We start from the raw sequence: 27490 nt of genomic DNA, 5'->3' as shown, positions 1-27490 counted from the left end.
CTGTCCAATTTTGGTGAGCTCTTGCAAATTGTAGCCTCTTTTTCCTATTTGTAGTGGAGATGAGTGGTACCCGGTGGGGTCCCACAGGACTGCCGCATACTGGATGTTTTTCCCTTTTCACACCATTCTTTGTAAACCCTAGAAATGGTTGTGCGTGAAAATCCCAGTAACTGAGCAGATTGTGAAATACTCAGACCGGCCCGTCTGGCACCAACAACCATGCCACGCTCAAAATTGCTTAAATCACCTTTCTTTCCCATTCTGACATTCAGTTTGGAGTTCAGGAGATTGTCTTGACCAGGACCACACCCCTAAATGCATTGAAGCAACTGCCATGTGATTGGTTGATTAGATAATTGCATTAATGAGAAATTGAACAGGTGTTCCTAATAATCCTTTAGGTGAGTGTATATAAAAACAATCAACCTTTTGAGATGAAAATTATATATGCTAGTCTTTAAAGATGCTGTAAGCGATTTTTTTCATAGAAAATTATGCAAAAAATGTTCCTACTCCCTTAAAGATATTAATGAAATAAGTGTCCTGAGATATCCCACCGGTCTCTGTGACAGCTGTATTCTCTTGTAAACATCAAACAAAATTGTGTCCACAGACCACTGACATTGACTCTTTTCACCTGTCAGTCATTTTGCTCATTCTCATAGTGTTCTCATAGTGGGTTCATTGAGGCTATGATTCATGTTAGTCAGAAGAGGGCGGTATTGTGCCACTGTTGAATTTGACCGCCACAGGAACAAACAATGCTGCTCTTTTGCTCGGGTTTGTTCTTAAAATGATCTTTGGAGGGCGGGGGTTTGGAATAAGGGGCGTGGCTAATTCAACGACTCCGTCACGTGAAAGCTTCAGAATGGCAAAATCGCATACAGCACCTCCACCGAAAACAGGCTTTTTAAAGCGCTCTCCATAGCCACCACATCCTTTGGAAACGATGACATTCAGAAACTGGATGAAGCTTTCAAACTTAGATTAGCATGGATGTGGCCTAAGGCTGTCATTTTAATGCGTTAAATTAGTTTAATGCGTTAAGTTTAGTGCGATTAATTATCTAAAAATAATGTGTTCAAAAATGAATGCAATTAATCATGTCCCCTTGCATAAATTCCATGATAATTAATTTTTCTTCCAATGGAGCAATTCATACTTGAAGTACAACTATCATGTTTTTTGTGAGTAGCAGTTAGCATGAGATAATCAGCACAACTCCGCCTCTACAGGCACAATTACAGATAGCAGGCAGCACAAAATGAGGAAACTCACACGGCAGGATGCGCTCTTGCTTTCAAAGATAGCTAGAGCGTAACTGAATTCAGGGGTTTGAGACGCCTTTTTCAAAGTTACTAACTACGTTTAACTTGACACAGCATCCTAAAAAATGCAGAGCTATGGTGCGAGACAATGAATAGCAATGAGATGAATAGCAGATAAAATAAATAAATAAATCCCCACAATTTAAAAAACTAAGTTAGCCACTCCAAAAGCATCTGTCTGACAAATGTGTACCAACAAAAATAGCACTGATGGAACGCAAAAACGATGTGAGAACAGCTCTGTAGCCTACATCTGACAGAATTATGCACTCAAATATAAAATGGATCACTATGGACTATAAGTTCAATGATATAAAAATAAAACAAACAATATATTGTCCACTACAGCCATTTTTTGTATTGTCTAATCAATGCGTTACTTGTCTGCAACAATATTGTGGTGTTTTTCATTATATTTATGAAAGATATTTTTCATTTCAATTTATTAAAATATAAGTATCATTTTTATTTGATATATTTAATTATCTTTATTTGGGGGTCACAGCAAATATTGCTGCAGTATATGCAATTATGTGCCAATTAATTAATTAATTAATTAATCACAATTAATGTAATTACTTTGATAAAAAAAAAAAGCCGATTGACAGCCATACTAGTGTTTTCATTATTATAAAATATTTTGTAATTGATTTTTAGATTACACTTTAGATTTACTTTGCTTTTAAATTTATTTTAAGAGCTGAATGTGATTTTAGTTTTTTAAATTGTGGGGATTTATTTATTTATTTTATCTGCCTGAAATATCACATCTGTATAAGTGACAGCCCTAGGCTTTGTTAACAGCTGCAAAAAATAAAAAAAAAAAAAATACAGGCTGCATCTAGATTCTTTGTTTAGCCAGCTGGGCAGCAAGAAGCTGAGAGCTACAGTTTGACAGCAGTCAGTTTGTTGAGTGAGAATGCTATTTTGCTACATTTATTTTGAGTGCTAAGTCATAGTACCTATGCAATGTCAGTGTAACTGTTTGGGTTTGCTGTTATAAAATTGCACATTTATTTAATTGATTTATATCAGCGGCTAAGTCAGTAGAAGTTCCAGAACAGCTAACATACCCTACTAGCGTCTTTAACATTGTTGCTTGTATTTTATTGTATTTATTGTCCACCATCTGCTCTGTCATTTGTTTAGTGATTAATCTGCATTTATTGATTAAAAATTAAGCTTGTGGCATACAGGCCTTCACATGCATAATATGAGTAGATTAAAAGCTTAATTTTTAATCAATAAATGCAGATTAATCATTAAACAAATGACTAGGGGAACCCTGCTGGGTTTAACAGAGCAGATGGTGGACAATCTATTCCCCTCAACGAAACAGCCAGTTACAATCCTGAGTAAGCAAGACCTGCTCATTTTTGAATAAATGTGTGTATATAAGTAACCAAAATGGTGAATTAAGTTTATATCCTTTACTAATGTCCATACAGACATGATGCGGAAACATCCTCAGGGTTGCAAATTCAGTTCAGTCAGTAAGTAGCATGACTTGAAATGAAATGAAACTTCTTATGGATGTTTTTGAAAAGTACTAGGTAAAAGAGTAACACTTATTTTCTGCACAGGCAAAGATCCAACAAACCATCCCTGGCAGTATGTAGCTTTCCTGCTTTTCCTGAACTGCTTCAAGAGGCACCGCTGAGGAAGGATCTGTCCTAGAAGAAAAAAACAAATCATGTTTACGGTCATATATGGTCATATATATATAAAACAAAACATTTTCTGATGTTCTGGTGAGTCTGATTACAAAGTTTCCTTTCTTGAAGCACTGCAGTCCATCTGGTCATGTATGTGCCATTGTACTGTGTATTTTACATGCTCACAGTTCTTCTAGTCACATTTTATGCATTAAAATGCAACTGTTTTTACTGTGACTGATTTCACTTGTAAGTTATGTTAATTCCCCCACATGTTTACACAATCTAAAAATAAGTATAACTGATCAAGTGAGAATAAACCAATCATTGAAGCTTCAGGTTGACCATCATAATTCAACAATATTTGGGTGTTCACATACTTTTGGCCACATAGTGTACAGTATTCTTACATAGTTTTCCTCACTGCCAGATAATAAAAACTTTGAGCCAAAATTAAACATTTTGCTGACAAATTTTTACTGAAAATCTGGAGAAGATCTGGAGAAGAATGGTGCGTTACTCATTTTGCCATCATTATTCTGAGAAAATGCCAAGTTTCTCTTCTGCCTTGAAAATGTAGGTTTCAATGTGTCATTTTCCTCTGTGTTTTTATGCAAAACATTTAAATTCCTTTGTTTTCACAGTGTCAGGGTTTCTGTACAGGGATCAGCAAGTCTAACCCCAACAATCATTTTTCATGAGCATCAAACCCCCTAGATGTGAAAAGAGGCAGTATGGATGATGTCATTATTCTCACTGATGACATGGGGGTGACAGAATCTCTGGAGTGTCTCTATGCTGTCTATTTTATATTTAGCATTGAGTATCCAAAACCCATCACTCACACAATGAATTTCATTGAGCACTATCTGTTTAAACTTTCCAGTGGCCACAAAAAATTGTCTGTCCGAGTTCTCAAAATGTACAACCACCTGTCATAGTAAGTTATTGTTATGCAATGCTACATTAGGTATGTTGTTATATTTTGTTATATTGTTTATATTTCATTGTAAAATGCTCTTATTTAATGCTACATTTTAATGCTAATGTGAATTACAATTTGTTGCCAATGTTTTAATTTCAATGTAAATTATAATGACATACTGTTAATCTTTAATGCTGTTTATATTTGATTTTAGGGTTCAAATGTCTGAGTGAACCACCAGAAACAGCCAAATATGGTAGTCGGTTGATACTCATTATTCAAGAAAATATAATTTAACACCAACACATTTGGTGATTTATTACATTCTTTTTATTTTACATGTATTGTTTATTGTTCAATCTTTAAGGGATAAACTGTATGTAACACACCTTTTGCTAATAAATTAGAAAACTGTTGTGACAAAATATTTCATACAAAAATTAATATCGTAACGCACATTTGAGTTGTATTTGTCTTTAAAAGAATAACACCTGATATTAATTATTTTGGTATGGTCCTGTTGGTGCTTCTACTAGAGCTCCAATTAAGGCATTTGAAGAAGGACATAATAGATAAAAACGTATTTTAAGCATGTCAAAAGGAGCTTGGTGAAGCAGTTTGAGGACTGAAAAAGCATAGCGCAAAATTGCAGCTATGGAGAAGATTTCTGAGGGCAGTATAATGAATGCTAAAAGCAATTTCGGTAACCAGATAGTTTTCATACAGCTAGACCAGGTAAATCTAAAGTAACCAAACCATCAGAAGAACAGTATATAATGCTAAAATGATTACAGAAAAGGATTTACATACACAATTCAAGTCTGTTGAAGCAGGTACATCCCCACTACTAAAACAGGCTGATCTCACAGTGAAATCGTGACTTTGACTTGATTTTCTTTAGCTGAAATCGGTCTGTGCTTACTGAAATGTGAAACACTGCCTCCAGTGGCCAAAGCAGTAAGTGTTGTTGGGCATATGTGGACATGTGAGCTCCATTTTCCATGTGAAATGTCCACAGAGGGACACCAAACGCGAACTGTTTTCATTTGTACAGGCTTTAATACAGTGAAGAGGAATACATATTTTATAAACTGAAACCCCAAACCTAAATTTCAGGTGTGGTGATTTTGGAATTGGTGACTTTACCAAGATCATCTACACTGACCAAAGAGAAGTACCATCCAGCAATTTTCTATGGAAACAAGCGGCATGAAAGTATAGCTCTTATCTACTTGAATAGGGCCGAAATATTCAAAATGGTTGGTACATGGTTACAAAGAACATATTTCAAATCAGCAGTTAAATCTGACAACAATTGTATCATAAATTGTGCTTCTTTTTCTCAGATCACACAAAACAAAAATTATTTTCATGCTGGTCTAGCTAATGCACATGCATGTTTTTGAGTTGACTATCTAAAATGTGATTATATCTTTTACATGTGAGGCGGGACTACTATTTCTACATCTGCCATATTGGGTGTAGAATATATACAAGATGATGAACAGGACAGATGCTGCATTCACACATTCAACACTCACAGGCCAAATATTAAAGTCTACACTATCAGTGTCACAGTGCCTGTTTTACTCAAATGCAAAATGTGTAACTGAATTTTTTTTAAGTATAATGCAAGTAGCTAGAGTCATTTCTATAGTTTATTATTTTGCTTATTGATATTATACTAGCATATCCATGTATTCATATTTATGTACTCAACTGTAGTAAGAATATAATCGTATACTTGTATGGCATTATCAATGCATATGTCTATCCTTGTATTTCTGTATTTATGCATGTATATGCATAAATGTATATTTTACAGGCTGAAGCCTCACATGTTCAATATGTGCGTTAGATGACTGTTCCATGTTTCTTCTCTATCCTTAAAAGTTTGAAGTTTGAGATGTTACGTGCAGCAATGTATATATTTTTGGATTCTTAGTATATGGATAAGTTGCACTTTTGACCTGATGAGAGCTCAGAACAGGCTGCAGTGAGAGCTAAATTTATAATTGTTATTCGTTCAGACAGTCTGCACACATAGGATGCCTGTTAGACATCTGTGTGTGCCTACCTTGCTGAGCATGATATTTACGAGCGCTTTGCCTAGAATGTATGCACAAATTTTGCAATCCATCTAGCCGCAGCTTTCACACTTTTCAATAGGTCATAACAATATGACTTGACAACTGCGTCAATTGTGCAGAACTCGATGTACCAAGAAAGGAAGTCTTGCTTGGCACAGTCTCAAGAAGGTATAAAGACCTTAACTGCAATGTTAGGTCTTCATTGACTAACAGCTCAGCTCTCTGGCTCTCCACATCTGACTTCCAGCTTTCAGGCCTCATCTTACTAGCCGTACTTTAACTTAAGCTTCTTTCATTTACTTACTTAGTTCATTAGATAGAGACAAAGCATTAAGTTAATTCCAGGACTTAGTCCTTGGATATATCCTTAAGATATATCTACATAACATTTTATAATCAATAATAAATCTTTCTGTATTATTGCATTTATTCTCATTATTTCATATTTTTATTCATTTTATTAATTTCTGTAAAATAAAATGTGTTATTCCTTCTACAAATCATCTGATTTATTGAAGTCATTTTCCATCTCACTGCACCAAGGTAAAACACTAAAAAAGGTAAATAATTGATCAAAGCGTTATACACTCACCTAAAGGATTATTAGGAACACCTGTTCAATTTCTCAATAATGCAATTATCTAATCAACCAATCACATGGCAGTTGCTTCAATGCATTTAGGGGTGTGGTCCTGGTCAAGACAATCTCCTGAACTCCAAACTGAATGTCAGAATGGGAAAGAAAGGTGATTTAAGCAATTTTGAGTGTGGCATGGTTGTTGGTGCCAGACGGCCCGGTCTGAGTATTTCACAATCTGCTCAGTTACTGGAATTTTCACGCACAACCATTTCTAGGGTTTACAAAGAATGGTGTGAAAAGGGAAAAACATCCAGTGTGCGGCAGTCCTGTGGGCAAAAATGCCTTGTTGATGCTAGAGTTCAGATTAGAATGGGCCGACTGATTTAAGCTGATAGAAGAGCAACTTTGACTGAAATAACCACTCGTTACAACCGAGGTATGCAGCAAAGCATTTGTGAAGCCACAACACGCACAACCTTGAGGCGGATGGGCTACAACAGCAGAAGACCCCACCGGGTACCACTCATCTCCACTACAAATAGGAAACAGAGGCTACAATTTGCAAGAGCTCACCAAAATTGGACAGTTGAAGACTGGAAAAATGTTGCCTGGTCTGATGAGTCTCGATTTCTGTTGAGACATTCAGATGGTAGAGTCAGAATTTGGCGTAAACAGAATGAGAACATGGATCCATCATGCCTTGTTGCCACTGTGCAGGCTGCTGGTGGTGGTGTAATGGTGTGGGGGATGTTTTCTTGGCACACTTTAGGCCCCTTAGTGCCAATAGGGCATCGCTTAAATGCCACAGCCTACCTGAGCATTGTTTCTGACCATGTCCATCCCTTTATGGCCACCATGTACCCATCCTCTGATGGCTACTTCCAGCAGGATAATGCACCATGTCACAAAGCTCGAATCATTTCAAATTGGTTTCTTGAACATGACAATGAGTTCACTGTACTAAAATGGCCCCCACAGTCACCAGATCTCAACCCAATAGAGCATCTTTGGGATGTGGTGGAACGGGAGCTTCGTGCCCTGGATGTGCATCCCACAAATCTCCATCAACTGCAAGATGCTATCCTATCAATATGGGCCAACATTTCTAAAGAATGCTTTCAGCACCTTGTTGAATCAATGCCACGTAGAATTAAGGCAGTTCTGAAGGCGAAAGGGGGTCAAACACAGTATTAGTATGGTGTTCATAATAATCCTTTAGGTGAGTGTATAATTAAATGATACCTGCATGTTTTACAGACACTGGACATTGTCCCGCAATCGACAATGTCTTCGGGAAAGAATGTTGCCTGAATCTGTGGAAACACGAGGAGTCAAATGTTGGTCAAAAGGAGGACACACGTCTAAGCTCTGCAGTCATAATAGCAGAGGTCAGTCTATGTGCATTGAGTTCTCTTGAAAGCAATGTTACAATACAGCTTACTAATTTTCTCTTTTTTCCATCCTTTAGCCAGTTAATTTGCTGGATCAAGAACCAGACATGATCAAGGAGGATATATTTGGCGATTGCTCTTCAGAAAAACATGAGAAAGATCAGAATAACAGCTTGATAGGTAAGTTGAGAGAGAACATGAGAAGAGCTGGTTTAAACTCAGTATCGTTTTTACTTCGGCTGCACTTATGGTGCAACCTACTTAGTGCCATTTATTGGATCACAAGACCTGCAGTGCCTAGCAATAAAAGATGTTGAGAGTAAAAGTTTAGTTTCACTTGTTCTGTGTGTGTCCAAAACGAGATCCACGTAATCCATTTGTCTTTGAATAATGCCTCTTTTAATATCCTTTCTGTTCTTTACAGTCAATAGATGATCAAAAACAACAAAAAAGAAACATTTAATTCTAATCACATAGCACAGATGTACTAAAGAAGCAGTGTGACTCCACTCTCGATAATATGCACTCAACCGTAACACTTTTGTGAGACGCTCGCTGAACTGCCACCATCCTTAAAGAGACAGGGCAGTTTATGTACTTGTCCTACATATCAATGTAAATAGCATAGTAACATAATTAGGGCTGTCGATTTAACGCAGTGTTTAATTTTATAAAAAATAACGTGTTAAAAAAATGTATGTAATAAATTGTCATGTCCCCCAACCATATTACAGAAATAAGGAATATTCCTTATATCTGAGCAATTAATTATATCTTGGAGTACCACCTGTTTTCTCCAGGGGGCAGTAAGCATAAACCACTGTATAGGTAATGTGCAGTTAAAGCAGTAGTGATGGCCATTACGGCTCTTTTCAGTTAGCCTGCTCATTCAGCCCAGCTCACCAAAATGAGCCGGCTCTTTTGGCTCCCAAACGGCTCTTAAAAAAAAAGAAATATTGCGTGATATGAGCGTGAAGTGATCGCCTGTTTTGAATTACTCGAATAACGTATAACTTGCAAGTAAGGGCAGCCGGTGGACTTTCTGGTGCCCCCCTAGGGAGTTGGGGCCCTACGCAGACTGCGTAGTATGCGTGTAGGGAGCGGCAGTACTGAAACTGCAAAACTGCAGCATCCCACAAATTGAAATAAATGTAAAAAAAAAAAAGGATGCTATTGCACATGTGCATTTAAATTATAACTTTTTTATGTATATAAACAAAGTGCATATAAATGTAACAATTCAAAACGAATACAACCTGAACAACATAATAAGTTGGCTCCACCTTCCCTCGCGCATCTTTGGTTCATTGGTTGACAGGAACAACAGGTGAGGTTGTTAGTCTGAGCAGACAGTCAGATGAATGTGTGTGCGCTTGAGCATTTAGGCCTATATTATTTTATTTTTTATTTTTTATTAATTCTTTGAATTAGTTAATTCTATTCATTTAAATCTTTTGATTATTCACATCTTAATTATTTTCTATTTTTATAAATTGATTTGGCTCTTCTGATATGCGAGCCAGCTCCAAATGTTCACCTCTTAGAGCCGACTCGTCTGTGAACGACCCATCACTAAAAAACAGACAGAGAACAAACCGCACTTACCAAGGGCAGACCAGAAGATGTGAACATGTTCTTGCATTCAAACACAGCTTGATGGAGTGCAAATCCGAACGCAGGGATCTATCAATCTAATATTCTGTTCTTTCAGTGTTGTCTTCATCCTAGCTCTTCATTAACCACTGATGGATCACTGCTAGTACTTCCACAATGGACTACTTCATCTGTGATTGTTTTTCTTTCTTTTTTTCACATTGTCACCCTGCCTTTTATTACCTTGTTACTTGTACTATTCTATTGAAATGTTACTGCAATGTTTATGTCATCATTATTTTTATGATTAATTATTATTTTAAGTTCAAGTCATTCATGCAACAATAATAATAAAAAAAAATTCACATCTTTTGTGCTTTCATGAAGAAATAACATGAACATCAACAATAATAAAATAATAAAAATGAGACTGCAATAAAGTAGTTTAATAATAATATTTTGTATTATTATTATAGGATAATGGTAGACTGCTGTGAAATAAACTACACAATTCTGTGATTACAGTAACTTAACTCTTAAAGGTGCACTCAGTAATTTTTTCTCCATTAAAAAAGATTTACTCCTTAAGAAATTATTTATAATTTTGAAACATATGTATAAAATCATGAGCACTCACATGAGATGAAGACTTCAGTCATATCAGTAACCTTATAAAAGCTGTTTTACTCTACATGGGGCAGTGGAGACCTCATGTGTGCGGCCACAGGATCACATGACCAGCCGAATACTACTCAACTGATCTCAGTAACTGTACTGTTTTTGGACACTTTCTCTCATTGTTTAATATAATTATGGCTGACTGTATGTTGTGAATTTCTAAAATGGCATCGGTAACTGAAAACAATTGAGTTTGATTAATGCTGCATCCAAGTCTAAAGATGTGAGTACAAAAGACTCAAATCTGAAGTTAATGAATTTGTTGAATTTTGTTCCAGCAATGTTAATTTTAAAAGAATATTTTGGGTTCAGTACAAGTTCAGCTCAATCAACGGCCTTTTGTAAACGTTTTTTTGACTTGCCTCTCTTTAAAAATAAAATAACAATCTGGGTTACAGTGGAGCACTTACAAAGGAAGTGAATGGGGGCCATTTTTTTATGTTAAATACTGTTTCAAAAGTATAGCAACAAGAAGTCATCAATAAGCATCTTGATATGATTTTAGTGTGCTAAAATTGCTTATTAACCTTTTCTATGCAAAGTTAGCCAATTTTATGTCTTCGTTACCATGACGATAGGTCAATAAAACCTAAATCGCTAAAATGACTGTAAAAATGAAAATTTAAACAACTTCACAGCTCAAATAATACACAAGTTTTAACAGAAGAATTAATATAAGTGTTTTTATAGGATTATAAGCGTCACATTTCTGCATTTCTGCTTTTTACAAAAATTGGCCCCCATTCACTTCCATTGAATATATTGCCATATAGTGCCTCACTGTAACCTCGATTTTTGCTTTTTTTAAAGAAAAGGAGGGACGAGTCAACATGATTTTTTGTGGTCATCAATATTATTACACATATACTATTGATTGCTTTATATGCATTGAACCAAGAATATTTTTTAAGGGTGCACCACATAATGAAGAATTTCATGATTTATGTAGATTTACACATTCATTAAAACGATAAATGAATATGTTCAGTATTTAGTTTTAGTCTGAGACAAAAAACTACATTTTCTCACACAATGAACAATACAGATTTATTTGTATTTGTGCTTGAAGAGTTATTGCTGAAGAAATACGGCAATATATGCAAAACACGAACATTAAATATATGTTCATATATGGTTTTCACTGAAATATAAAGCCACATACTTGTACATATATAATGTACAACGAATATTTAAAAATACTACAAATATTATAAGTGCCCCAGCAAAAACGTTCTAGGGGGTTTATAATATATATGGTTGGGTTTAATTTGAGCTTTCTATACGGCTGTTTACGGTAATTCCTCCCATTAATATACAGATGCATCACCCATTTAAACTATACAGTAGGTGGCGGTAATACTCCTAAAGGCTGTACGGACATTAACAACAACAAGGAGAAGAAGAATTCCTCCTGTTCTGCCAAATGCTATGTGTTCTTTGATTTTACAAGAGAGTCGCTGATCACTGAGTCATTTGTTGTTGAGGATAGAAAAGAAGGCTTTTATAAGAGACCATCGCGCTGGCTGAAAGGACGAGTATTGATCATCTACAACACTGTTAAAAACTCCCGTGAATGATGGACGTCATGAATACTGTTGATTTTCAGACACAGTTAACATCCATAATGGAAATGCTGACAAAGACAGCGATTGTTGAAATAGGCAAACTTTTCGAGGAGAATTCGTCTTTTGTGCGATTAGAGATATCACGATGTACAAATCAAATCGAGACTCTGCAACAGAAATGTAATTTACTGGAGAGTGAACTTCAATCAGCGCGAAAAACCGCATCTGAGAAGATGATGAACGGGACAGATGATGCATTCACACATTCAACACTCACAGGTCAAATATTAAACTCTACACTTTCGCTTCATTTATATATGATTCATATGTGAAATCATTTATTGATGTAAAAATGATTTATTACGTCAAAATGAGAAGCAGTGCAGAAAGCGATTGAAGCGTTATTTATGTAGCATTTTCCCATTTTACTTTTGATTTGATCATAGTCAGAGACAATAACTCTTTAAAAAATAAAATCATGAGGAAAAAACTATTGGAGATGTGAATAATGTTGTATATGGCAAGCCATATTGACTTTTAGTTGTGTGCAGGATATTAATTATCCTATAAAAAACAGCTATTCAATTTTCACCGGTAAAATTTGCATTTTTTTTTATATCCGTGTGAGTGTAACGTGCTAGTTTTGTTATTTCATATATCAATAAATTGGAAAGTAATTAGGTTAAAGATATGATAAAATGGTTTATTGCTAGTTCAAACCAAACTACAGATTTCAAATACATTGCCACTTGTGAAAACCGAATCACAGATATCATTCAATTGTTGTTTTCAGGGATACACCTTTGCTCTTTGCACAAATTGTGATATGGCATGGTGGTCGATTAGCAGCACCGGCTGCAACATCAACAATACATTACAAGACGATCACTGTCAGAGGTTAAATATCCTCTGCTGGGTGTAAAGTTATGTGGTGCTTTGGAGAGATTTAGCTGATTCTTTCTGAAGCCCCATTCACATCACCAGCAACATTGTTTCTGGATGTCCTGTCCCTAATCTCGTTATAAATGTTATCAGTGGACTTCACGTCTAGTCATAGCTTTCAAAAATCTGATTACAGATGAGATGATACTGCCAGTAATTTAACAAAGAATCAGTTTTCTTCCCTCTTAAAATGAACATTCTGCAGGGGAAAGTGTTTTATCCAACCTACAGCAGTGCTCACATCATTAACAAGATGAATGATCTATCAAAATATGAATCAAACCCCCTCAGAATGATGTGTCTGTTTCCACACATCGATGTTATTATATCATGCATGTGGTTGCAGACAAATTATACTGAATGGTGAAATGCCTCACAAAATTATACTTCTTTGTCTTGCCTGCTATCGACACCGGGATCTAACAAGAGGCTTATGACGTGAGCTCCATTGTGCTGCTTTAACGGCACAAACCGAGCACAAACGACCAGCACCGGTTTGGATCGATTTGAGTGAGATGGGGTGGAGAGTGACATCACACAGCCCAAAAAAAGAATGCTTCATATCTCAAACATATCTATAATCAAGTGTTTTGTTCTAGTGCAAATACAATTATTTATTAATATCAAAACAAGAATCAGCATTTTAACTTGGAAACTTGAATGGTAGATATTCATATCCCAGACATGATGATTAAAAGTTAATTTGGCTTGCCATATTTTGTGAATGACAGCCATTTGAATTATGCAAACCTAATACTTAAATGTTCTGTAGAAACTGGACATCATCCTGCGATCAACAATGTCTTCGGTAAGGAATGGTGCATGAATATGTGGAGGCACGAGGAGTCAGATGTTGGTCAGAAGGAGGAGAAACATGTAGATTCTTCAGTCATCACTGGAGAGGTTGGTCTCACATACTGTTGTTGATGTACATGAAGTTCTCTTATTATCAATATCAATGTTACAATACAGCTTACAAGTTCTCTCTTTTGCTTTGCATTCTTTAGTCACCAAATTTCATGGATGACGAACTAGGCATGATCACGATTAAGGCGGAAGCATTTGAGGATTGCTCTGTGAAAGATATAACTGAGGAGCATCAAAGTAACAGTTTGAGAGGTATGTGGAGAGAGAACATGAATAGAGCTGGATTGCATCACAAGCCCTTTTGACATTTAATTATGTGCAGAATTTTAATCCTTGTGTTACCTTTGGAACATTATTGTCTTTTCGATCATTTTGGCTGTGTTAATTCCAGCGGCATTAACTCTTTCCCCGCCAGCGTTTTAAAAAAAAAAGTTGCCAGCCACCGCCAGGGTTTTTGACGATTTTCGCTAAAATTTAATGGCCCGCAGAATATTTTCTTCCATGAATATATGAAGATGCTATATATCACAATAAAGATCTGAGCCTCTGCTTTTAGGCAAAAAAAACGATTTTATTTTATCTTCATTTGTTCTTTTTTTATTGCGACTTGAATAGAGGTCGGTTTTGTCAAAAAACAACATTTCAGACAAAAAGCTGATAAAAAGGCATGTTTATGTCTGATATTTTGAGCTTCTCATACTCCACTTCTTCATGTTTGAGACGATCGCAGTCTGTTTCTTTGATCAAAGAGTTGCGTACTCTTTCAAAACATGCAGAGGGGGTCTTCCTTACCGTATAACACCTAAAACACGGAAACCCGGAAAATTCCGTGTTTGGCGGGGAAGCGTTTTTTCATAAAACACGGAAAATTCCGTGTTTGGCGAGGAAAGAGTTAATATAGCCAAAGGTGTGTATTTTTGGGGGAATTTTGATATTTCAACCTCAGTTCCTATAATACATCTATAATACACTGTGTACACAAAATAGTTACACTCAAATGTCTCCATTGAAACCCATTAAAACTGAAATATTAATTCCAGTGCCATTAAAGCATAAAATCATGAATTCTATGATATTATGCTTTCATTCCGGAGCTCTGGCTAGATTTTTTTGTAATTTTTTATATTTTCCACCAGATGGTGCAATTTTTCTCATGTTTAGCCTATGGAGAAAATACATGGTTTTTTCCTATTTTGTGTTTGCCGCATTATATAGCACTGCAGGCCAATTGAGTAAATGATGCAGCTAAAATTGTGTGGGTGTGCTGGTATGGATGTCAGAGTGTTTTATATGTGTGTATTGAGAAATTTGTGTGTGTGTAAAAAACAACAGTGGCATTATTTAAACAAACTGGCATTTAAAGGGCTAAAATCCTGAAAATTAATGAATATTTGGTAGATATTATCAGGACTGATGTTGGTTAAAAAACTAATTGCAAGTGGAAAGTAATATTAATATATATTATTATTATGGTAGTTTTTGATGTGGACATGTTTGTCCTCTAAGGTAGTGTTTCCCAACCACTGTGCCATGACACACTAGTGTGCCGTGGAAAACTATCAGTTTCCAAAAAAAAAGATTATTCAGTTAGCCAAACTCCTCACCTTTCAGAGAAATTCGCTGTTTTGAAACCATAATCGGTCACTTTTGTGATCGTGAAGAGCAATGATTAATGTGCAGAAGTGAGTGATATTTATATGCGTTTAAGGGTCTTTCACACGACTCGCGCCAGCACTGCAGAACACATTGAATTCTATGAAGTGACTTTACACCGGTGTTTTCACACACGTTTTTGCTTCACCAATAATGTCTTTATTTTATTAAAATATTACCTTATCATTTATGAATATCAGAGACCCCAGTTATTGAACTCATTTAAATTCACCAAGAAAACTCTTCGACCTAAACATAAACGAGTCATTGTATTACTTTCTGCTGTCAAAGCAACTGCAAGCTTTTTTTCTCTTCCAAATTCATGTTTTCAATGTTTATTGTGCACACCTCCCACTTTTTTATGTGGCAAACTCATAAAATCACCCCTCTGTGACACTTTCTGCTCCTCTTGTCGGGCGATGCTGAGCTCAACTCATGTGAAATGCACTTTACAATGACAAAAGAACATTATTGAAACTCAAAATGATTATTATTTGCCTGTTATTGTGGTCTTTTCTGATAAAAGTCATGCACAGCAGTTTAAATAGGCTACTGTAGGAAAATAATACCATAGATCTGTTTGTGTTTATAATTCTTATACTGAAGTCAGTAGATTTGTAGCCATGGAAGTTTTAATAAAGGAGAAGGACGACGTTATTGAAACTCACTATTATTGTTGTGTTTTTTAGATGAAAAATAATTCTCCGACTGAAGGAAGACTTTAGATCTGCTTTGTTCTTTTAATGCTTAAACACTATAAAGTCTCTTGGTAGATTTCGGTCATGAAGGACTCAAAATGATTCACTGACTCACTCTCAGCACATAAGACGCTCATTTGTTGACACCTAGTGACATTTCCAGAAGGGGTCACTGAACTAATCAGATAATAAAATAAACAAATTTGTGAAACAGAAGCAAGCCTCACCAAAATACTCTTTATTTTGCAGCTAATTCTGCACAATTGTAAACTTGAATCACTAAAATAGCTGGAATTGGTGCTTTTAGCTTATTCTTTAAAACAAATATCCCCAGAAAAAACATTTGTGGACCAGTGATTGTCTTGTTTTTTTTTTGCCCCTCATGAGTTTGCATCCCTGTAATTTGTTGTGGCAGTGCAAGAACAAATCTACAAATTAGAAAAGAAGCAAATTTGTTATTTTTTCACTACCCATTTAGCACTCTTGCCAGCTGTGACCTCACAAGGCATAGCCTTGTAAACAAGACGTACTAAGATGGACAGAAAACATGAACAAGTTCTTGAAAAGTAAAAATATTGACGATTGTTAACCATGTGGGATAGAGGTGTGCCGTAGAATTTTCTAGTAGTAAAAAGTGTGCCGTGGCAGGAAAAAGGTTGGGAATCTCTGCTATAAGGACCTCTTGACGCACAAGGGTTGATTATAGATATCTACAATTCAGTTTTCACTAGCTAAAATGTTAATTCAGCAATGGAATTACAAGTAGTTATTCAATTAGGTTTGCTCAAGTTAAACATTATATCTTGAAATCAAAAGCCACACCTCCACGTTTCTCCGATCCATCATGCACCTGTGTCTAACTGCTATTTACTTGTACATGAAGATGAAATAAGATAATGTTTACAATTTTTTGACCCCCCATTTATTTTGTTGCTTCATTGCAACACCGTGTAGTAAGGGACATAAATCACAGAGATTTCTGTATGAATTATTTAATCAGCAAATTTAGAAACTACAAGTCAAAAGTAAGAAGTCATAACATGTTTAAAGAGATACTTCACCCAAAAATTAAAATTCTCCCATGATTTACTCACTCTGCTGGTATGCCAGATGTGTATGACTTTCTTTCTTCTCCAGAACACAAATTAAGATTTTTAGAAGAATATTTAAGCTCTGTAGGACTGTACAATGCAAGTGAATGGGTGCCAAAATTTTGAATGATAGAAGATGATGGTGTGGGTGAGAAACAGATCAATATTTAAGTCATTTTTGTCATAAATTCTCCTCTCTGCCCAGTAGGAGGCGATATGCACGAAGGATATGAATCATCAAAAATAGAAGGAGAAAGTGAAAGTTTAAGAAAAAGGACTTAAATATTGATCGGTTTCTCACCCACATCTATCATATTGCTTCAGAAGAAATTGATTTCACCACCAGATACATCTAGTTGAGTGTTTCTGAACTGGTGGGTCGCAGGTCTATTCGGACTGGGTCGAAGACAGCAGGGAAAGAACATGTCATAGTTCTCCCATTTAAAAAATCTTCGGCGGCCACCTAAGGGAAATGTAGGACTGCTGAGGCAAATTTAACGATAATCTCACATTCAGCACTTTAACCACACAAAAGGCTTCTCATCCGCAATGTGATATTTTCGCAGTGTGATTAAAGCTTGTTTTATTCACACGAGTGTGACGGAACAACTATAATTTTTATAGTTTAAATCGCTATAGATGAAGTCAAACCTCTCAAACAGGCAGCCCTGACATTATAATGCCATCTTGGTCTTATGCCTGTCTGTGCTTATGTCATTACACTGTAAATATAAGAGCAAATACAGTTGAAGTCAGAAGTTTACATACACCGTAGCCAAATATATTTAAACACAGTTTAGAACACATTCCCTGTCTTAGGTCAGTTAGGATCACTTCTTTATATTAATTATGTGAAATGTCAGAATAATAGTAGAGAGAATGATTTATTTCAGCTTTTTATTTCTTCCAGTGAGCCAGAAGTTTACATGCACTTTGTTAGTATTTGGTAGCATTGCCTTTAAAATGTTTATGCTTGGGGGTCATTGTCCATTTGGAATACCCATTTTCAACTAAGCTTTAAATTCCTGGCTGATGTTTTGAGATGTTGCTTCAATATATCCACATAATTTTCCTTCATGATGCCATCTATTTTGTCAAGTGCACTAGTCCCTCCTGCAGCAAAGCACCCCAACAACATGATGCTGCCACCCCCATGCTTAACGGTTGGGATGGTGGTCTTCGGCTTGCAAGCCTCACCCTTTTTCCATTATGACCAAAGAGTTCCATTTTTGTTTCATCAGACCAGAGGATATTTCTCAAAGTACAATTTTGTCCCCACGTGCACTTGCAAACTGTAGTCTGGCTTTTTTATGGCGGTTCTAGAGCAGTGGCTTCTTCCTTACTGAGCAGCCTTTCAGGTTAGTTAGAAAAAGGGCTTGTTTTACTGTGGATATAGATACTTGTCTACCTGTTTCCTCCAGCATCTTCACAAGGTCCTTTGCTGTTGTTTTGGGAATGATTTGCACATTTTGCACCAAACTACATTCATCTCTGAGACCAAATGCGTCTCCTTCCTGAGTGGTATGATGGCTGCGTGGTCCCATGGTGTTTATACTTGAGTACTATTGTTTGAAGAGATGAACATGGCACCTTCAGGCATTTGGAAATTGCTCTCAAGGATGAACCAGACTTGTGGAGGTCCACAATTTGTTTCTGATATCTTGACTGATTTATTTTTATTTTCCCATGAAGTCAAGCAAAGAGGCACTGAGTTTGAAGGTAGGCCTTAAAATACATCCACAGGTACATCTCCAATTAAGTACACCTCCTATCAGAAGCTAATTCTCTAAAGGCTTGACATCATTGTCTGGAATTTTCCAAGCTGCTTAAAGGCACAGTTAACTTGGTGTATGACCAACTGGAATAGTGATATAGTCAATTAAAAGTGAAACAATCTGTCTGTAAACAATTGTTGGGGAAATTACTCGTGTCGTGCATGAAGTAGGTGTCCTAAACAACTCGACAAAACTATAGTTTACTAATATTAAATCTGTGGAATGGTTAAAAAATTGTAAACTTCTGACTTCAACTTTAAAGGGCTTTAAAGTCTGGACATCCAAGACTTGTGGACAAGTTATGAATAAAGTTGTCCTCCTGTTCTGTTAGAATGATGTTTAATATTAAGAAATAATCTATAATAAATTTGCTCATCAACTTTAAAAAAGGGGCGGGGGCATTATTTTTGTTGTTGACATCAACAACAAAAATAATATCACTTGATACATGCATTTTTACATGTAAACCATGAACAAAACTATGTAAGATGAAAGAAAATGTGACCAGGATACATTAAGTCAGGTTATGTTTTGTATTATCGTGGATCACCACTTGATGTCCTGTAAAATCTGGGTCCTGAATCAAAACCAGTTGAAAACCACTGAAATAGATTTTGCACCCATTCACTTATATTATATGGACCTACAGAGCTGAGATATTCTTCTAAAAATCTTCATTCCCTTTATGTACACTAACCAATCACAAAAATGAGCCTGATCATTCAGACCTTGATCTTCAAAATGCAAATAGAAAATACATTAAGTGAATAAACAAATGAAATCAGCTTAGATTACATTTTTGTTGTTGTATGTAAGCCAAATAATCAATACAGCCTTTTTTATTTCTACTTCATTTCTACATTGTTGAAGTAGTTATTCCTTGGGCATGCTGTCTGAGACTGTTAAGTGTTTTACAAGTATCTAGATACTCACAGACTTGCAGGCAAACAGAATATCTTGCTTTTTATTTGATCGCCTCTCAGTTTCTGCTGCTCGTTTTTTTTTTAGTGCAGCACATAAAATTGTGGTCTGCCACCTTTAAACACAGCCACACACACAACATAGAGGGAACATTGCCTCAACCCCAAAAACACGTTCATGACCATGCGGTAAAGTCTGAGTGCTCGAGATTTAATTTTACATGTTCTTTTTTGCGACGCTGATAATTGGCATAATTTATGGATTTTCCAAGCGCTAGAAATTAAACAAATAGCATATGTGCAGATATTTAACTTAGATTTAACTTTTTAATAACAATTCTTAGCAAAACTGTCACATTGTACAGCCCTGGCTAGCTACCAAGTTTGCATGTCTTTTGGAGGCCCCCTGGCAATGCGGAGGCTCTGGAGGTGGAATGATGCCACTACTAGCCGAATTCGACTCAAATAATAAACTTGATTTATCGACTATTAACAATCAGTATTTGTGCAACCCCTAGCGTGCACAGTTATTAGTGAGCTGGTGCAAACTAACCTGCATCTGTAGGATCGTTCGTGTAGAGACTTTTTCCTAGAACATGTCATGTGATGATTATTTTTATTTATTTTTTTTTTTTAAATTAGTCTACAAAAGGAGTCAAATACTCTTAAGTGCCTATTTACTCTGTTGTTTGATATGTTGTTTCCCTCATGTGCCAACTGTAATTGAAAGCCATTCACACATCTGCCCAAAGAAAATAATGCCTTTTAATAATTCGTTTTAGTTCTAATTAGTCTGTATTTCTTTTATATAACCCTCTTTGTAGTAGTATCAGTGTCATCATAAAGGAAAAAAGGTATTGGCTCAGTTGGTTGCTGGGTTTTCTTCTATCAGCTTGCACAGTAAGGTTAGCTTTTGGCCCTGAACCATAGAAGCGTGATTTTAACCAAATTGAGCAATAGCACAACTAGCAACCTTAGGCCATTAGTCTAAATAAATCCACACATAGCTAGGCTAACTCACTAGTTAAAATCTGTGCTTTCCTGGTCCAGATACACATTAGAAGTCAGGTCACTAGTTGTTAGAGCCCATGTCTTGTGTTTGTCTAATTGTTAGAGTTTGTCTGTGCATGTTCTAGCAGTTACAAGTGTTCATACTAGCTCTGCTGCAGGTCTAGTGCACCAAGACCAATATCCTATCAATATGGCATACCCACAGTTAACATGAGAGTTGTCATGACTTAAATGAGTTGTGTGGATCTTGTTTTTGGACACTCATTTAATGGAATTTGTGAAACCAATCTTCTACTCTCAACACGCAGTGAAAGGATCTCTGTGCTTAACTTTTAACTTTCCATATTAAAATCAATTTGAAGTGCCTTGACAAGCACATTTTTCTTTCTTTCCTAATGAAACATAACGTTGGGTGTGGGACATGTCGAATGGCTCATGCATTTTAAAAAAATTGCCGGTTGGATTTGATTTAGCCACACAGATACACACTATCCACCATGCTGCATCTCATGCCCATGTTTAGTGGAGAAAATTAAAGGGCGATCTACCAAATCTGCTTTTCTGCTAACTTGAGAACCGAACAATGATGTAACTGACCACATTACTACATAACCAGCCCACAAACAAACACAGCACATCCTTTTGTCTTTGCTTAAGATGAGGCTGGAGCTGTTGTTCAAGTCCAGTACACATGAATGAGAAGTGAGTAAAACATCACAATATATAAATGTTTTGAATTACAATACACTTAAACATAAAGAATAAAGAACACTTACTTGTGCTGTACATCCCAAGAAACCTCCCTAAACTGCCTGCATTAAACATATGAATGAGCTGCAGCCACTTTCCTTGCATCCAGCACCAGCGTTGGCACATCCCATTCAGAAGTGATTATCCTAATGCCCCATTCCCTTCGAAGACATTTACCCTCCACTGTGAGAGCTTTAGATAATGGTCAGTCAGAACTCACTTTGTAAGCGATTCTTATTGGAAATTCTGTTTGGAACGACCCTGTTGCATGGATTGTGCTAAGTGCCCTGCGAAGGCATCATCAGCACAGGTGATGTAGTGGGAGCGTGCGTTTTTGTACTAGAAAGCATTTGATTCAACAATTTATCAACCTATTTGTGACATTATGAATTTGCCTGCGTTTGTATAGCCGAAAGAGTGACTGTAGATTTTGAATGCTAATATTTTCTGAAAATAATATTTTGTCAACGTTTACAAGTACACTAGCATATAGACGACCTTAAAGATAATCAATATGGACAATAAGCAGCAAACCTTTGATTTCATGTTGTCCTTAAATGACTGATCTAAGGATTGTAAGATACTGTATCGAGATTGTTCAAATGAAGATTGTGAGTTAATCAGCAAATCTATATTTTCATCCAGCCCTAATCCCTATTATTCTTATTTTAATTTATAGATTTTGTTTTATAGGTTATACCAAGCAAACCAGTTATTTTCGCATACCCCTGGTTTGGGATCACTGAGCTAGATATCTAACATGCCAAAAAATAGCTTGGTGTAAAACGTGTATGCCAGACGTGGTTGCTGCAAGTCGGGAATGTCATTTATGAAACTAGGCGAAAAGGTACACGAGCTAGCTAGAGACACATGGTTGTCCAAGGCTAACAGTGAGAGGGGTGTGCTTCATTCCAAAGAAATGCAGGTTCAAGTGGAGTACGAGGGGAACCTGAAATGGGTCCAAATCCCAATGAAAAACGACTGCTATGACTACTACCAGTTCGTTCAAGAAGGTAAGTTAACATCTTTAGGGTAATGTCAGATGATTAAATCCACACTTTTGTGATCAGCCCCATTTAAAAGATGCACTCTAGAATATCTTCAAGTGATCTTTTCCCAAAACAATTTTTTTTTATTATTGCTCTGATCTCAGGATCATTCATGAGCTACTGTAAATGTAATCTCACATCATTTTATACACATTCATACATTTGAACTTAATTGTGTTTGTTTCCACCTCTTAGCTTCTACAAAGTTCAACTTGCCAAATGGAACTAATTTGGTCCTGAAAGACTCTGGAGAAGTTGAAGTTGATTCTGATATTTTTGATGAGTTAGTGAGATCATCTAATCATCTGTCTTTCAAAGTTTTCAGTGGTGATAAGTCTGGTAAGAAACTCAAATGACCTGCTGTCGTGTTTTATGCTAAATGTATTTTCAAGGTCGTTTACTCTCTTAATACTTATAACTACAATGCACTTTATGATAGCATCTTCTTATAAAATATGCAGTCTACTGAGTTTTATTATTTTGATCATTTGTTTTAATGTTCCATGTAAATGTGCTGTATAGTGCACTACATAGTTTGATTTCAATGTAATGTTTTCTAAGCTGAAAGAGAGTTGACATTTTCATCAGTGGAATCAGAAAGTTCAAGCTCCACAGTAATTCCGCAGTCTTCAAAGGCACACAGAAGAAAGCTGTTAGAAGCACCTCCTGACAGTAACGGGTCGAGAGATGTAAGTTATTTTTTCTCTCTTGTTCAGAGATATGTGCATAGGATGTCAATAATTTTAGGATACTATTAGAAGGTTTCTTTGCATTATATATATATATATATATATTACAGTTGGTTTATGCAGCTTTGCGCACAAAACCGGGAGGCTCAAATATATTGAAAGAGTACAACCAAACCAAGAGACTGTCTGACCAAACACGAAGGAAGCTGGTCAACATACTTGTGGCGGACATGGTAGAGAGCCATGGGTAAGTGACCAATAAAATAGTCTACAGTCTAGTTCATAAAAGAAATGTGAAAACGTCCAAAATGTCCACTTTTTGTCAATTAATATAAATAAGAATAGTAAAATATCTAATAGCCATTCTTATGAAATGCTACAGACAAAATCCTATTCTGACTAAAAAACAATTATTTATCTTGCTGTTATAAAGGAGGGTCCCACCAGTTAATATGCGCATAACATATGCTCTTGGAATTGTGACACTTTTCCCCAATTTGAAGGATAAGTGCTCACCAACTGGTTACGTGAGTATTAAGTAAATTGATACACTGTACATGTTCCATTTAATTCAGCATAAATGCCACATATATTTGTCATGCATTGCACTGAGATGACTTACTGAAGCAAATAAAACTTTTGTTTGACAGGAACAGTACTATGATTCACTCAGTGGCAAAGGTTACCTTGCCTGCAGGTTGAAAACAGTTCAGCGCAACTCAGGAAATAGCTTGAAGAAGACATCAAAGTCAGTTTACCATGATGGCCCCAAGACTCTGCGTGTGACATCATTAACAGCTGAGCAGCTATCTGACGACAAATGCAGAGAAGCTATTTCTGTGATGAAACATTCGACAGACCAAGCAATTGTTAAGGAGAGAATGAAGGCAACGTTTAAGTATAGACGGAACATGATACATGATCCAGACAAGTCTTCACTCATCCTGGATTACTTTCCCCGGTTCTTGGATACTCCAGGCTTGGTTAGAGACTATTATAGTCTGTATAGTCAGATAAATGACTCTAATGATCTGGTTCTTTTGAATTTACAGTGCACTACAGTGAGTCATTTGTTCAGGCATCAGACTATACCAGAAGCACAGTATGGTGCTTCTGGTATAGTCTGATGCCTGAACAAATGACTCTTATGAGACGTTCTTTTTTTAGTGAATCAAAACATAAAGCACCAACAGTGCCATCTATAAACGAATGACTCTAATGATCTTCTTCTTGAATTGTGAATCAAAAGACTTGTACATAAGTTGGAACGGTTACTGATTTAATCTTATAATGATGTGCAAGTTATGAATGCCCAACTCAAAATGAAACAAGAACAGTAGATGTCTCACAAGCCTGAAGTTCGATATTAGGCTACATAACAGTCTAAACTGTTTCTGCAACTTTTGCTGTAATGTAATGTTGTACTTCAGATAGGGCTAAACGATTAATCAAAATAAAATTGAAATCGCGATGACCTAGTTCAATTATCAAACTGCAAGCACTGCAATTTAATTTAATTAATAAATAGTCTGCATGTGCTACCTGCTGTGCTTGCTATACACTGCATTCATAAAGTATTCAGACCCCTTGTCTGTTGCAGCCTTATGCTAAAATGTGTTAAATTCTTAATTTCTTTCACATCAATCTATAATGTTTCATTTATATAGCACTTTTCCCTAGCTCAAAGTGCTTTACATGCTACAACAAACCTAAATACATCAAAACACAAAAACAATAATCCAAACAAACACAAATCTCTAAAACAATACAGTCCTCAAAAGCACAACACAACAATCCAGGAGTAAAATGTATAGTCCAAAGTGAAAATGTGGATGTGCACAAGTCCAATCCAACAGTTCAAAAGAAAAGTTACATAACCAGAGATGTCCCTTGTGGAGTGGATGGCACCAAGCAACCTGCGCTGACCCGCATCTCCCATGCAACAGAGCCAAGACGAGTACAAACTCCAGGACACCAAATGGCGAACAGGAACACACAATGATAACAAGCACCATGCTGCAAAATCCCTCCATCACAAAGCACATCCGCGTCCAGAGTGAACAGCTCTATAGTGAAGCATCAGCCAAAATGTGCACGACACTGAAATCTACACTCTATTCCCCATAATGGCAAGGCAAATACCAGTTTTTGATAACTGCAAATTTATTAAAAAGAAAAAACTGAAATATCACATTAATTTAAGATGTTTTTACACTGTGATTGGAGTCCACATGTGGTTCTTTAATTGATTGGAGATGATTTGGAAAGGCACACACCTGTCTATATAAGGTCTCACAGCTGAAAATGCATATCAGAGCACAAACCAAGCCATGAGGTCAAAGGAACTGCAGAGCTCAGAGACAGGATTGTGTTGAGGCACAGATCTGGGGAAGGCTACAAAAATATTTTGGCTGCATTGAAGTTTCCTAAGAGCACCGTGGCCTCCGTAATTCTTAAATGCAAGAATTTGGAACAACCAGGACTCTTCCTATAGCTGGCCACCCGGCCAAACTGAGAAATCGGGGTAGAAGGGTGATGGTTATTCTGGTTGAGCTTCAGAGATCATGTGTAGAGATGGGAGAAACTTGCAGACGGACAGCCATCACTGCAACACTCCACAGATCTGGGCTTTATGGCAGAGTGGCCAGACGGAAGCCTCTCCTCAGTGCAAGACACATGAAAGCCCACTTGGAATTGGCAAAAAAGCACCTAAAGGACTCTCAGACTGTGAAAAACAAGATTTTTTGGTCTTATGAAATGAAGATTGAACTGTTTAGCCTCAACTCCAAGCATCATGTCTGGAGGAAACCAGGCATCGCTTATCACCTGCACAATACCATCCCAACGGTGAAGCACGGTGGCGGTAGCATCATGCTTTGGGTGTGTTTTTCAGCAGCAGACACTGGGGGACTGGTCAGGGTTCACAGGTCCAGAATGCTCAAGACCTCAGAATGGGCTGAAGGTTCACCTTATATCAGGACAATGACTCTAAGCACACAGCCAAGACAACACAAGAGTGGCTTAGGGACAACTCTGTGAATGTCCTTGAGTGGCCCAGCCAGAACCCAACAGAACATCTCTGGAGAGACCTGAAAATGGCTGTCCACTGACTGTCCAATTCAACCTGACAGAGCTTGAGAGGATCTGCAGAGATGAATGGCAGAAAATCCCCAAATCCAGGTGTGCAAAGCTTGTCGCATCATACCCAAAAAGACTTTGTAATCACTGCCAAAGATGCTTTCCACTCAGTACTGATAAATTTGCAAAGTTATCAAAAATCCGTTTTTTGCTTTGTCATTATGGGGTATGGAATGTAGATTGATGTGAAAAAATAAATAATTTAGAGCATTTTAGCATAAGGCTGCAACATAACATGTTAAAATATGAAGGTGTCTAATACTTCATGAATGCAGTGTATGTGTGCAGCTCTGTTCTCTGTAGTGTATTACACAAATACTAAAAGGACGTGAGATATAGTGTTTTCAGACATTCTCAAGCTTATTATGGTGTGCTTGCATTTGAAGAGCGGGTTATACAACAATCTAGATTCACTACTTGCACATTTGCTTAATTCCAAATATGCTTGGCTGCTAAAAGTTACTATGCAAATCTAATGTAACCCTATAACACTGTGTTTTGTGGGCTTAAGAGTGGATGAGAACATTTCACTGCATTAAAATGCCATTGTCAGCGCTCTAATATAAAATATTCACTGTTTCAAAAGTATAGCCACAAGACATAAACCATATGCATGTTAACATGATTTTAATGTGATAAAATCTCTTACTAATATTTTCTGTGTAACGTTATATCCAATTGTACAACTTCGTTGCTAAAACAACGTAGTGCTGTAAACCTAAAACACTAAAATGACCTACACAATTTAAACAACTTTACAGCTTAAAATATTTTCAATTTTTTACCGAATTAATGCAAGAGACCCTTTCACAAAGTGGACATAAATGGATTTAGTTGTGAACACCATTTCTTAAACAGTATTTTTATTGGAGGTAGAGCATGCTTTCCCATGACTCAATTTTGGTCAAAGGTAATCCCTTGCTATTTAAAAAATATATATATATTTAATATTGCCGTCCATCCATCCATCCATCCATCGTCAACCGCTTATCCTGTGTACAGGGTCGCGGGGGGCTGGAGCCTATCCCAGCTAATATTGCCGTCCAAAAGGTTAAATATTTCTAAATAACCCCAATAAGATTTTTTTGTCCAAATTGTTCAG

At 36.5% G+C, this 27490-nt stretch overlaps 1 protein-coding gene across 1 annotated transcript in view; it reads left to right on the top strand.

Moving 5' to 3' along the window:
• Nucleotides 1–27490, top strand: part of LOC127648415 (uncharacterized) — a 41491-nt gene that overhangs the window by 6664 nt on the left and 7337 nt on the right. Inside the window, exons 3-9 of the mRNA XM_052133084.1 lie at nucleotides 13755–13866; nucleotides 22430–22525; nucleotides 22757–22900; nucleotides 23123–23250; nucleotides 23361–23497; nucleotides 23684–23777; nucleotides 23901–24233. Of these exons, the coding sequence (XP_051989044.1) occupies nucleotides 13755–13866; nucleotides 22430–22525; nucleotides 22757–22900; nucleotides 23123–23250; nucleotides 23361–23497; nucleotides 23684–23777; nucleotides 23901–24233 (1044 nt within the window). The remainder of the gene's footprint in view (nucleotides 1–13754; nucleotides 13867–22429; nucleotides 22526–22756; nucleotides 22901–23122; nucleotides 23251–23360; nucleotides 23498–23683; nucleotides 23778–23900; nucleotides 24234–27490) is intronic.

Source organism: Xyrauchen texanus, chromosome 8, assembly GCF_025860055.1.
Source record: "Xyrauchen texanus isolate HMW12.3.18 chromosome 8, RBS_HiC_50CHRs, whole genome shotgun sequence".
Taxonomy (NCBI): Eukaryota; Metazoa; Chordata; class Actinopteri; order Cypriniformes; family Catostomidae; genus Xyrauchen; species Xyrauchen texanus.
This window is presented reverse-complemented; position numbering and strand designations above follow the sequence as displayed.